The 13360-nt window shown below is 38.9% G+C and overlaps 1 protein-coding gene across 9 annotated transcripts in view; it reads left to right on the top strand.

Annotated features, from left to right (window-relative positions):
* The window catches only part of PCNT (pericentrin), a 71089-nt gene that overhangs the window by 14572 nt on the left and 43157 nt on the right, over positions 1 to 13360 (top strand). For 6 of the 9 annotated variants that reach the window (XM_064433746.1, XM_064433753.1, XM_064433749.1 and 3 more), the window contains exons 10-21: positions 885 to 1140; positions 2932 to 2990; positions 3167 to 3341; positions 3924 to 4060; positions 4593 to 4704; positions 5615 to 5647; positions 7289 to 7553; positions 7772 to 7859; positions 8404 to 8620; positions 9471 to 9709; positions 10580 to 11046; positions 12225 to 12801. In XM_064433746.1, the coding sequence (XP_064289816.1) occupies positions 885 to 1140; positions 2932 to 2990; positions 3167 to 3341; positions 3924 to 4060; positions 4593 to 4704; positions 5615 to 5647; positions 7289 to 7553; positions 7772 to 7859; positions 8404 to 8620; positions 9471 to 9709; positions 10580 to 11046; positions 12225 to 12801 (2625 nt within the window). The remainder of the gene's footprint in view (positions 1 to 884; positions 1141 to 2931; positions 2991 to 3166; positions 3342 to 3923; positions 4061 to 4592; positions 4705 to 5614; positions 5648 to 7288; positions 7554 to 7771; positions 7860 to 8403; positions 8621 to 9470; positions 9710 to 10579; positions 11047 to 12224; positions 12802 to 13360) is intronic. The other 3 variants (XM_064433754.1, XM_064433751.1, XM_064433752.1) reach the window with 2 other exon arrangements.

Below are 13360 nucleotides of genomic sequence, written 5' to 3'. Positions count from 1 at the left end.
AATTTTTTGTGGTATTACACCTGCTCTTTCACATGGTGCTGCAACCAAAGGAAAAGGAATGTTCTCGTGGTGGATAGTAGTAGATATATTTTAGAGGAGTTCTCCAGAATCCTCACTTTATATTATATTTTATATATTTTTAATATATATTTTAACATTAATTATATTTTAACATTCATTCTGAAGAAAACTTTAAATTGATGATTTTAAGGGGGAAAAAACAGCTTTGTAATTTTTTGTCTTCACAAGTTTAACCAGTAAATTTTATAAAGTATACAAACCTCTTCCACTTTTTAATAATTCACTGTTAATAATTAGGAATGCTTTCTTGTTAAGCTGAAGTGTGAAAACCTGGCTTTTACTTCTTTATATTTCCTGGGTTTTTGAACATTTCTACTAAATGTGAAGTGGAAATGGAAAGAATATCTAGTGTTAGGTCTAATTACAACCTGTTGGGACAGTGGTTAATTCACTTAAGAATTGAGAAGTGAATTTTATTTCTGCTTTTCCAGTATCACTTAGAACTTTGTTTTGTTAACAAATTATAAGCAACAGCAAACACAAGGAATTGTTTCAATAGGCAGTGAAGGGCTGAGGTGAGCTTGTGTTCTGCTTTGATGTGAGGAAGTGGAAGATACTGTGTATCTTGTAGGAAATTAAGAGGCAGGTAAGGAAAGCCTTTTACATTGCACTGAAAACATTCAAATATCATTATAGCAGCTTATTGTAAGGGTTCCTTTAAGGGTTCTTGCACAAAGAAACTGTCTCCAAGTACAAAAAGGCAAAACTTCGATGTGTTTAACAGTGAAAACTGAAACTGGTCATGAAAAAGCAAGCACGTTTCATTAGAGGGGAGGGAGAAACCCTTTTTTACTCCACTGCAGACACTGCACAGCCTTGAACTGGAAGCTTTACGCCTGACCTTAAACAATATGCACACCTCTCAGCTGGAGCTTACACAGTCCAACTTGAGGAAGGAGAAGGAGACTGCCCTGGTGGAGCTGCGAGAGATGCTCAATGACAAGCGTGCTCAGGAGGTGGCCATTCTGCAAAGCCGCCACCAGCTGGAGTGGGAGAGGATCAAAGAACAGTGTCTGAAGGAAAAAGAAGACCTTAAGTCCAAGTATCAGCAAGAGCTAGGTATTGAAACTGGGGAATAAATATTCTTTTCCTGCTCAGGTTCCTGTCTTGTAGATCTGGGCTGTAAATAACAGCTGGTGTTATCTGTGATATGGGCAGGACTGCCATGTGCAAGAGTGCATGTTTTATATATGAAAATGAAGCTGTGCAGACCTAAGTTTATCTGTTCTTCATGTGTAAATTAGTGCTAAACTTAACTACTTTCTTTCAGGAGGCTTTAGACCACGTTCTCATAAAGAACTTGATCAGTGCGAAGAGTAGAGCTCTTATCCCTTATGTTTTGTGGGTTTTTCTTGCCCTAAGTCAGCACTCTGTTATCTTTCTGAGAAAATATGTGAATGCTTCCTGGCTTACCCCCTCAGTGTTAGGAAGGAGTTGGCAAAGAGCTGAAAGGCTCAGTGAGAACCTGGGTGTCCTTTGAGCTGCACTTCATGTAGGACTGTGTTTTGGCATAAGCAAGAAGGCAATTGCACCTCACAGTACTGAAGGCCTACTGATGATGCTCTTGGCATTGTTTGGGAAATTTCCCTCTTTCCAGGTCAGACCATTTTTGACCTGTATGGCAGAGCTTGAGGAATTTCTGGAGAAAGGTGAATCTTGCAGCATTTCACTGAAGAAGTTGACAGAATCACAGGCTAGTTGGGGTGGAAGGGCTCTCTGGAGATCATCAAAGCCCTGCTAGAGCAGCTTCACCCAGGGCAATTTGCACAGGATTGTGTCCAGGCATGTTTTGAATATCTGCAGATTAAAAGGCTCCCCAGCCTCTCTGGGCAGCCTGTTACAGGCTCTGTCACCCTCACAGTAAAGAAGTTTTCCTTGTATTCAGATGGACCCATGGGGAACACTGCTAGTTGCAGGCCTCCAGCTAGACTGCACTGTTCATCACACCTTTCTGAGCTCTGAAATAAGGTTTAGAAATCATTCCTTTAGTTGTCCTTCCCTAAGAGAAAGAAGGCATTCATTTAAGGGTGTCTCTTTTTGACCTAAAAGTAGGAAGCCATTTGTTTCCACCAGTAGTGCAGTAAACTGACAGCAGAGTGGGATTTGGGAGCCGGGAGGAGGTCGAGATGCAGTTCTTAATGTCAGTGCTGTTAAATTGTGTTTTACTAAGGTAACTTAATACCAGTTTAATCTCTACATTTTGCTTTCCCATGGAGAGACTTGAAATAATGGTTGCATATTATAAACTATTAAATATTATAAATTAGCCTAGGCAGCATGGCTGATAGGGTTTTTCAGGGTTATTGCAAATCAAAAAAGGGGTTGAAGAAGAAGCTGGAATTAATCAGGGGGGGAACTGGAAAGGAAGAATCTGTTGGTGTCAGTGATAACTGAGCAGATAGTGGCATCTGTCGTGCATTCCTAGACATTTGTAAAATAAATTTGGAGTTTCCTACCTGTTGCTGCTGCATGCTACTCCTGTCTTTCTGGAGATTCTGTGCTCATAGTGATGTGCAGTGAAATGTTAAAATGACATCATTTGTGTCTTTAGGGTTATTCTTCTTTTTAGTATCATGTTCTCTTTAGACTTAAGCAGGCTTTGCTAGTTAAATTGAACTTTACTTTCTGAGTTGTCTTTGCAGCTGTAAATTCTAGAATGTTTTTTTTCTAAAGTGAACTAGTGGGATATAACATAACAGCAGGTGTGGCTAGAACCCAGCATCTTACTCTGCTCTATGCCTGCACATTTAACTCATGAGTTTGATGTTGAAAATTGTAATCTCATCCATACTTTTACTTACATTTAATACTATTTTATGTAAATTTATTAATAAGTATTTTATTTCACAGTTGACCAGAGAAAGAAAATAGAATTGGAAATGGAAGAGGCACATGTCCAGGCATTAGAGGTACAAATTCTGTTCTTTATACAAGAAAAAAAGAAAGGTCCTTTCAGAAAACAAGAGCTGGTATAAGTCCCAGATCTGCTACACATTTATTGTAAAGGACAAATAAATGGAGAAAAAAAATTCATTAATTTACTAAATGTGTTTGCTTTAATATAATGCATGTTTTACTCTCTCAGACCCTCAAAAGAGACTGGGAATTAGAGTCTGATAGACGTTTACAAAACGTGTGTGAGGAGCTGTGTGAAAAGCATCAGACTGAGATGATTGCACTGCAGAAATCTCTGGAAATGGATTTAGAAAAAGTCAGAGCAGAGCTGGGGCTTCTTTCTGTTGAGAATGTACAATCTAAAAGTAAGTGTCATGCTGTTTTATTGAACAGAGACATAGCTAAGTGATTTTACAATATGTATAAAAGCAAATACAAGCTGTATTTATGTAGCCTTATTTAAAAACTGGGTTGATGGCATGAGACTGTCTAGACAAGGTTGTAAATGAAATATGGCTTAAAACCTGGATAGCATTGTTGCATTTCAACTTCCACAGAGTATGAGATGCAAGGTGAATATTAAAAGGAAATGCTGTTCTGCTCCCATCTGAAAATCTGTTTTGACAGTTGCTGAGTTAATCAAAACTGTGGTTAATATTAATAGAAGCTTTTTCTAACAAAAAATTGCATTTGGATTGTGGACAGTTAAGGGTTAATGGAACAAATTATTGTCTCTTGGCTAACTAACAGTGTGGGATGCAGAGAACAACGAAGCAGTGCATGGAAGTGTTTGACTTGCAAATACTTTACTGTTCAAGCATTTCTGTGATTCCTGAAAGCTAGTGCTTAAGCTAGAGACAATACATTTCTAGTTTTGTTGCACAGAAGTTGTATAGGTTATTCATTAACTGGGATGAAGGAGTAACAAAACTAATTTTGAATTTTAGTGAAATGTATAGAATTGGAGAGGCAACACCAGTTAGCCATCACAAAATTACAAGAGCAGCTGCAGGCTGAACATTACCAAATCCTGGAAGACATAAAGATGAAAAGCCAAGAAAAAGAACAGGATCTTCAGAATGAGGTAAATTACATTTCTTTAGTAGTTTAGAGTAGTTGATTTCTCTTTATGTAACTAGACCATATAAATATCATTTGGGTGACCTGTTTGTATTTAGGGATGTTACTTAAAAAGCAAAATGCATCGTGAAGCAGGTAAATTCTCTGGGAGTTTCCAAAGGAGTTCAAAACCTTTGGGATGCAGTTGCTTTTGTGCCATTCAGTGCTCTCTCTTCATCCATGTTTATATTTCTAATTTTCTGGTTCTCACTTTTTTTTTAAAATCTGGCTAATGCCTTACTTTTTTTGCCAGTGAATACACTTATGGCATCAGGAACAAATTCTTGCCTCTCGGGGAAGTGGGTGTAAGAGTCAAGAGATGCTGCTACTCAGTATCTCTGATACTGTCAGGAGCTGAGAGTGGTGTTGTCACTGTTTCCACCTCCTTCTGACAGAAGTGTCTCTTGCATGTAAAATAAGCCCTGAGAACAAAATTGTTTAACAAGTTGTGGTGGGGTGGTTTTTTTTTTTGGTTTTAACTTTTTTTTTTTTTGTAGCTGGACCAGCTTCAGGTCAAGCATGAGCAACTCAAGGTTGAGTCACAAGAAGAAATCAGGCAGCTTTGGTCTCAGCTTGACAGTACCCGAGCAAATCGACAGGAGCTGAGTGGTATGTTCATAACTGACACAGTTTATTTTTTGCCTCTCCTTCATACAGAAGGACACATCATTGACACGAAATGCTTTTAGCTGTTTTACCAGAAACACACAGGAAGGCCACAGTGTCAGTGGGTTGTAGCCCAGTGATGTGTCTCTAGGCTGAGGTGAGTTAGGGTCAGATGACAGGTTCTGCAGTGTCAAAAAGCATGGTGTGACTGTGGGGAAAAGCTTACTCCTGTGCTTTTGCTTTCCTTCCCACTCCATTCCTGCACACTGTAAAAATATTTAGTGAAAACAAAAGGTTTTCATTGAAATGTCAAATTAAGTATCATGTAATTAAAAACTGGAGAAAATGCTGGTCAGTGCAATAACATGCTCCTATTTGTATTTCTGTTTCAAGACCCAGGTGTATTAAATAAAACAGCCAGTTTTGCAGTGTGGTGGTTGCAGATGACTTACACTTTTGAAATAAAATCTAGCATGTATTAGATATGTGCATATTTATAACACATTAAAGAACTTCTGGGGAAAAGTAAAACCTAGAGACCATGACCCTGCCAGTGTTCTTGTGTTGGGACTCTTAAAATGAGATTCTTGAGTTCTGCTGGGGTAGTTAGAAACATACTTCAAATACTGTTTCACATTTTCTGAATAATATAACTCCAGGTAGCATTTGAATTGTATTTGGACTTTGTTTGTTTGGTCATACATTAAGTAATTTTTTTTTGTTAGGCAGACTTTACCTTGACTATTTCATCTTTTTGTTTTGGTATTGCAGAATTATGGTACATAGCACTTCATTGTATTTGCTGGAATTCTTCTCTGTACCCCTAATCTTTAATAATTCACGTTTTTCTGTGTTTCTAATCACTCACAATCCCATTCTTTGGACCCTTTCTGTTTCTTCATCTTTCATGAAGGTGGTGAGACCAGAATGCAGGCTCATGGTCCAGGTGAGGATCTCTTTTGGTGTGTGAGATCTTAAAGGTGTTTAGTTTTGCTGTGCTGCTCTTCACTTGAGTGCTGATTTGACCATGCGTTTGGGTTGATGGTAGGGTTCAAACCATGGCAGCTGCATGATGGCATTGCTGCTCTGGGGTGAGAATGACATGCTAGTTCAAAACAATGAAACACTTTCTTGGGTTAATTTTGTTTAATTTTGTGCTAGTAGACTTTGCTGGTAGTCAAAACCCACCCATGTAGGTAGATTGGACTTCCCCTGCCTACCTCACTGATGGTTACTTCTTGTCACTTGATTCCTCTGGTCTCTGTGCCTGGCAGCTTCTCCCTTTGGAAGCAGGCTTGAACCATGGACTTACTTCACAGAATCATGGAGTGGTTTGGGTTGGAAGGGACCTTAAAGATCATCTCATTCCAACCCCAGCCATGGGCAGGGACACCTTCCACTATCCAAGCCCCATCCAACCTGGCCTTGAACACTTATTTCTTCTCTTACTCTTTCTGTTTGTATTTGCATTGTGAGCATTTTTTCATGCCATGAGTGCATTTTCTGGTTTGCTACACAAAACCACATTGTGACAATGAGTTGTGTTGCTCCTGGATGGCATCCTCTGTTTCCATCAACTTTTCTTAAGTTTCTCTTGTGTAGCATAAGCAACTGCTTTTCTCCAGGCAAGTTGTTTCTTTTTCAGATACTTCTCCAAGTTCCTTCTTCTTGAAATGTAATTCCCTCTTCAGTTGGTTCTTTTGGAATTTAACTAACTTGAATTATTTGGAAAGTTGAGCTATTGGGAAAGCTTATCTCTCGAGATTATTTTTTTTTCCCTTTTTACCTACCTTTTAACTTTCCTAAATGTTACTGCTGCTTTAATACAGAAGGTGGGGAAGAAAGCTCCCAAAAGGCTAACGAGAAGGTTGCAGTGCTGGTCGTTGTTCTCACTCTCTGGAAGGAGGGGAACTTGCTGAACCAGCTTTGGTAGCTGCTTTTTACTGCATTCCTGTTTTATTGGTTGATTCTTTTAATCCAGCCAGTTCAGCCTCTGAGCACACAATGGGTAGCAAACTATCATTAAAGTATCATTTTATTTTCTTTCCTGTAGTTTTTGGTTTTCTGCACAGTTTATGCACAATTTGGTTTTGTTTGGATAGTTTTGCCTGGGGCATATTAAATCTTTTTGAATAATTTATTCATTTTGGGTGCTACAGCAGCAAGGAGGTGTGAAGATTAAGCAACAGTGCAGGACTCTTCTTGTTACCAGCCTAGTCCAGAACTGCAAGAAAACGAGGAGAGCTAGCAGTGGGCTGGTGATTCTGATTCTTGGCATGAGAGTGGTTTCTCTGAATGCAGTGTGACTGAGAAAGTCTTCTGAAGAAGGAATTTTTGACTATCAGAAGTTCATTTTTCCTATCTCATTGCTATTTCCAGTAAATGGTTCTTACGTCAGCCTGTGATCTCTGCCTTTTGTGTTTCCCATTGAGAAGGGAGTGGCTTGTGGTGTTTTTAGTGGAAGTGTTAATGGGACAATGCCATTCCTAAACCACTGACACTTGGCAACTAAATCTGATCTTCACAGAATGACTTAGCCTAAAGAGATGTCTTCTTAGTGCTTGTGTTGGCTTTGCCTCTGTTCCAGAGCTAAAAGAGCAGCTCCTGGCTCGAGCATCACAGGTAAAAGAAATAGAATGTTTAAAGCAGGAGTTTGAGCAGCAGCGGCAGCAGAGGAACAGGGAGCACCAAGCTGAATTGGAACAACTGAGACTTGATTTTGAAAACAAGTTAATTGCTGCTGAAGAAAACTACAAAAAAGAATTGACTTTGTTGCATCAGAGACAGCAAGAGCTGACAGACTATTCACTGCCAGTGTTGGAAATGAGTCAAGATCAAGCAGGGGACATCAGGTGATTTGTTCTTTTCATTTTGTGACAGCATGCTTCCATTTTATTTTTATTTAGCATAAAAGATGTTAGCACCTAAACCAATTGGGGTCATGGCCCAGTCCTGAGCAGTTGTTATAGTTGCTCTTTGCCTACTTTCAGAACTACACCATTAGTCATCAAGTATATTTAACCTGATTCATGACATATCACAGTCTTAAACATCAAAACCATTTTCTCAGGTCTTCTGTCACACTTTTTGAAGAGACTGCTGAAAAAGAGAGAAGTGTTGCACTTGATCAGCTAAACCAACAACTTGAACAACAACAGGTAGGATTTTTGATATATTAAAAGTTCTACTGTTCTTTACATGACCTGTATGAAAATTGATATCTGATTCCTAGCTCTTGCAAAGAGAAAATTAATTGTGGGTGTTTAGTAGGGATTATTTTTGACAAGAATGTTGTGAATTGCCAACTTTAAATAGCTCTCAGCCTTAGAGAGGCTGTAGAGTAGAACAGCTGAAACAATGCTCTGTAATTTTATGTGCTGTTTGGGTTATCCTGTGCTGGGTAAGGAACTTATCAGTTCTTCTTCACCAGTGCAGAATTTGTGGTGTTTCTCTTTTTTTATCAAGCTGTTAGTAATTGTTCCTGTCCTTGTTTTCTTCAAGCCAAGATGCTAGTTGGCCTCTCTTACATTTAGGCTTCTGTTTTCATGCACCTTGCTGTAACTGAAGATCTCAACATTTTTGCTCAACTTGTTTCCAGTTGACTGAGAGTTTGGAAAGGAAATTTTCCTTTGTCTCATTGAAAGATTCTCACCATGGTTTCTTAGAAGCTAAAGCTCTCTTCCTAACCCTTTATTTCCGTAGGAAGAACTTGCCTGTTTGCAGCTACAACTTACAGAACAACACAAGCATGAACTGGATTCCTTGAGATCCTCCCTTGCACTTCAGTATAAAGAGGACCTGATGAAAATGAAGATGGATCTGTCAGACAAATATGCAACAGAAATTGAGGCCTTGAAAAGAAAGCATGGTTTAGAACTTGAGCAGCTCCATGCCCAACTTTCAGAAGAACAGTCTAAAGGTAGGATGGCCTGACAGACTGGGAAGGGAAACAATAAGCTGCTTGTGTGGCTTGTATTTTTCTTTAAACAGGCCTCTCTGAGGAAGTTTTCAGCTGATTAGTTTACCCTGAACTATGGGGAGCATTTAACAGATGTTAATCCCTTTCACTGAGCACTTATGGGCACATTGAGCTGCACCTCTGAAGATGTGGTGACCTGAAGTTGTTTATTCTGTAGTAAAAACTACTAGAACTGTGGAGCAGTTCCTGCAAGGAGTTGATCAGGTTTCCATTTTTGATGCCTAGAAGGGCACAGTCATACAAACATTTGGACCAACAGTAGATAACCTAGTTAGCTAATTTAACACACATGGGTATAACTGAATTCCACTGTATGGTGGCTAAAAGGATTAGTAGAGCTTTTTTAATTTGCACTTCTATTTCTTATCTTCAATTATTTATTTTTAATGCTAGAGAGGATATCAAAACTGCTTAAATTAGAATGTTTAGAGATTGCTTTGTGTAAATATGATGTGCAGAAGAGGAGATAAAACTTCCATAAATTTGCCATTACATTGCCCAGAAAGAAAGTCTGCTCCTCTGGCTGTGGCAGATAAGGAGGGAGGTCCTACCACAGGTTTTATGATTATTCTATGTGTTAATACTGATAAATTCCCAAGGTGGTGATAAAATGGAACAGAGTATAAAATCATCCAGCTGAGGGGTTCTCCTTGTCCTGTATTTAGCCTGGCTACTGATAAATTGCACAGCCAAAACCATTCAGCTTTATTTCTATGCATCAATAGGAGCTGTTAAAATAAATTCCAGAATGTCATTTTATTGTGTGGCTTGGATTTTTTTTTCTTTCCAGAAATCACCAAACTGTGTCCCCAGAGTGTTCAAGAGGTAGCATGTCAGGTTGAGGTGGAGGTGGCTGAGCGAGTGTCTGTGCTGGAGGAAGAGCACAAAGCCAAGCTTGCCCTCTCCAACTCTGAGAAACAGCATATTGCAGAGCTCTCAGAGGAAATAAGGCATTTAAAGGAAGAGCTTGTAAAACAAAAGGATTTTTCTGAGCAAAATGAAAAGCATCTGAAAGAAGAAATGGAAAAGGTAATTTGCGCTACAGAACTGTTTGGTGTAGAGTTGGGTCAACTCCAGCCTGGTGGGAAGGCCAAGGGAGGGAGAGGCAGCACTTGAATTTAAGTCCCTGGTCTAGGGGTAGCAGCTAAAGCTTTAAATGGAGTTGTTGGATAGGCACAAATGTTGGAATACACTTCTCTTTTGGTGTAACTCTTGTACCTCAAAGTCTTAGAGTTGAGACAATCATACATGGTATTGTCGCTCTTACATGTTAATTCAGCTGTTCCATCTGAGGATGAATTTGGAATAAATGTTAAGCATTCAAATATGCAACAATTTAAGCAATGAATTATGAGAATTAGATGGGTGAAGCTCTTATTTATCAAGTCCTCCTTTCCACCCTTTTTAAAGAGCCATGGATATGTGTATCCTTTTCCAAGCTTAGAAACGGATGGAGAAAGCCAGAGAAGTCTTTTTTTGTCATGGAGCAATCATTTGCTGCTTTGGCTTCTGTTTTTGTGCTACATGCTTTTTATGTGGCTTTTAAAAGAAGTTTAAGAGGGATTTTTATTTATGCCTAATATGCACCTAAGATACCCATAGCTGTATAAGTTGAACTCCTGAAAAGTGACCTCGAGAGAAATCAACATAGAGTACCATATTCATTCTAGAATTCTGCCTTAATTTTTTACTTATTTTCATAACCCACATTAATTCTTAATAATGCATTGAATTTAATTCATGTCAGTTTATAAATGATCATTTCACACTTAAGTTTCATTAGGAAGGGTTGCTAATGAATTTAATCTTTTCAAGACCTTAAATGCCTGAGTGTGTTCACGCACTTCAACTTGGTTTTGGTGGTTTATTCTTTTTTCTTTTAAATAATTGTCTTCACAGGTAAAATATCAAATTGCTGAGGATCACAAAAAGGAATTAAGAGAAGAAGTCCAGAAAGTAGAGAATATGTACAAAGAAAAAGAGAAGAAATGGCAATGTGAAAGCGAGGCCCAGAGAATCCTAGCAGAAGAGAAGTTATCACAATTGCACATAGAACTGCAAACCAGAGCAGAATCTGAGAAGCAGAATTTACGAAAACAATTTGAACTCCGTGAAGCTGAGATGGTTCAACTTCAAGATCACCAAGCTGCCAAAATTCTGGAGCTGGAGAAGCTGGTGAAAGAGCAGCAAAACAACTTGCAGCAGCTGGAGGACAGCCTTGCAGGTGCCCAGGCTGTGCAGAAAGCTCAGCAGCAATATGAAGCTGACCTGGAGGCAGCCAAAGCCCTCATGGCAAAAGAAATGGAAAAGGCCACACTCTGCCTGCAGGAAGAATGTGCACTGAAACTCCTGGAAGCACAAAACAAGTAAGTTTCCCTTAGAGGTTCACTCATTGTTAGAGTTGCTTTGTGTTATTTTAGATGTAATGGGTGATAGTGCAGTGTGGTCACTTGATGGCACTGTGTGACTTACACATGTAAAGCAGTGCTGTCTCATGATCTGCTGTAGGTTTTGCTTTGTGTGAAGGCATTTCATCTAGACTAGCAAATAAAATGTAGTCAGGTTTTGCCTGCCATGAGTACAACACAGCTGGAAATCCTATTCCAGCCTTCAAAGTGTAATGGGACATATAAGTGGAAAAATTCACTAAGTGTTTTTAAACAATTGGAATGAATGTAAACAAGCTTTCCCTGGTGAATGAAGCGTGTGCTAACCATTGAAAGCTGAGGTTGATGGGGCCTCCCTTTGGTGTTCTTTAGTTCTGGTTAGATGCCTGGAACTACTGCTTTTCTTCCCCTTCCTACTCCTGTTGTTTCGAGTGAATTAAGGGAAGTAAACAAGCACTTGTTGGTATTTGTATGCATTGATTCAACTTTATCCCTTCTTCCCTCCCCAAAAATATGTTCACAGAACAAGACTGGAGAAATAATGACTAAGAAAGCACTGAAATCAGTAACTTAACTTTTAAATAACTGGTTTTTTTAGTTATTGGTGTCTGCATGCAAAAATACTGTAATTACTGGTTGCAGTAAAGGGCAGTACTTCAGATACTAAATCTTGTGCATCAAGCTTTAAGCAGAATTCAGCTGGGTTTGGAGGAGCCCCCAAGTGTCCCACATACACCTCCACAATGGTTTAATGTCTGTTTTTACCAGGTGTTTTTAGAGGTGTTTGTTATGACAGTTCATTTATTAGCAGACAACATATTTGAGATGTAGCAGTATATACACTACAATATAACTGTCATGGCAGTATTTCTCAAACATGTTGCTCTGTATTTGTAAGTTAATAGGGGTGCCAGTTTCTGTAGTAATAACCAGATACTCCCAAGTGACATTGCAGAAACCTTTAATTATGTGGCTATGAAATCATCATTGTGGCTTGCTTTGAATTTAGTTCTGTGTTTGAAGCATCAAGTAAAACTTGGGGAGGCTAAGTGAAGTCTATTTCTTTTCCTTGGATTATTATTTATTAGCTCAACCGTTTTAAAAAAAAGGTGACTTTTTTCACAACATTCTCTTAAATTTTCTTGGAAATAATACAGGTTTATGGAGGAGCACAAAGCAATGACTCAGAAATTCACAACTGAGCAAGAGATTCTTCTCCAAAAGCTGAAAGAGAAACATGTGCATGAACTGGAACTCCAAAGTCAGCAGTTAGAGGAGAAGCATAAGCAGCAGATTTTGTCTCTGACAGCTGATTTTCAGGCAAAACACCAAGCTGAAATTGAGACACTTAAATCTACCCTGGAAAGTAAACAGCAGATTCAGCTTGAAAGTTGTGTTGCTGAACTACAGACAAAGCATCAGGCCCAAATCGATGAGCTGGAGGTTAAACACTTATCAAATCTGGATTCCTTGGAGTCTTCCTACCTATCTGAAATTCAGACTATAAGAGATGAACACAGTAGGGCTCTGGAGAAGCTACAGCTGCAGCACAGAGAGCAGCTCCAAGAGCAGGATAAAATCTATCGGGCACAACTGCTTCGTGAGATTGAGATGCTGAAATTGAAGCATGCTGAAGAACTTCAGCTTTCCCAGAGTAATTTGAAAATTGAGCTAGCTACTGTCAATATGGAAAAGCTTAGAGCCATGGCTCTTGAAGCAGAAGAAGCTCATAAGGTGAGTCAGAAAGAAAAACTGGCATAGGAGGTGAAATTTCTGACACATTGTGTGGGATCACCTTCTCCTTTGTTCTCAGGAGATATTTTCACAAACTCTTTGTGCCAGCACTGATACATTGTGTGTGGCCATATTATGAGCTGAAACAGGAAACTCCAGCTGAAAATTAAATCCATCTGTTGCTTCCTGCCCCAAATGCTCAGTCAAATGAGTTTTCTGTATCTTTTCTGGAAAAGGAACAAATGAGGTATATCTTTTAATGTGTTTAAGATTGGAGGGTCTCCATTTTGTTGCTCAGACCTTCTCTCCCTGGCAGAGATATTGTGTAATTCTTCAGAGAGTGATTAGACCAGAGTAAATGCCATTCTGGAGGTTAAGCCACATCTCTAGGAATCTAAAGATCCTTCCAAATAAGTAAGAATTTACAAAACTTCTGCTAGATAAGAAAAATAAACCCATTTAAATGTTCTAGAGAGTATGTGTATATATATATATATATATGCATGCTCATCCTTCATGACACAATATTGTTCCTGTTTATTTTAAAAGCTTTGATGCA

The sequence above is a fragment of the Passer domesticus genome, chromosome 10, assembly GCF_036417665.1.
Source record: "Passer domesticus isolate bPasDom1 chromosome 10, bPasDom1.hap1, whole genome shotgun sequence".
NCBI lineage: Eukaryota > Metazoa > Chordata > Aves > Passeriformes > Passeridae > Passer > Passer domesticus.
Note: the sequence above shows the minus strand (reverse complement) of the source record. Positions and strands in the feature narration are given on the sequence as shown.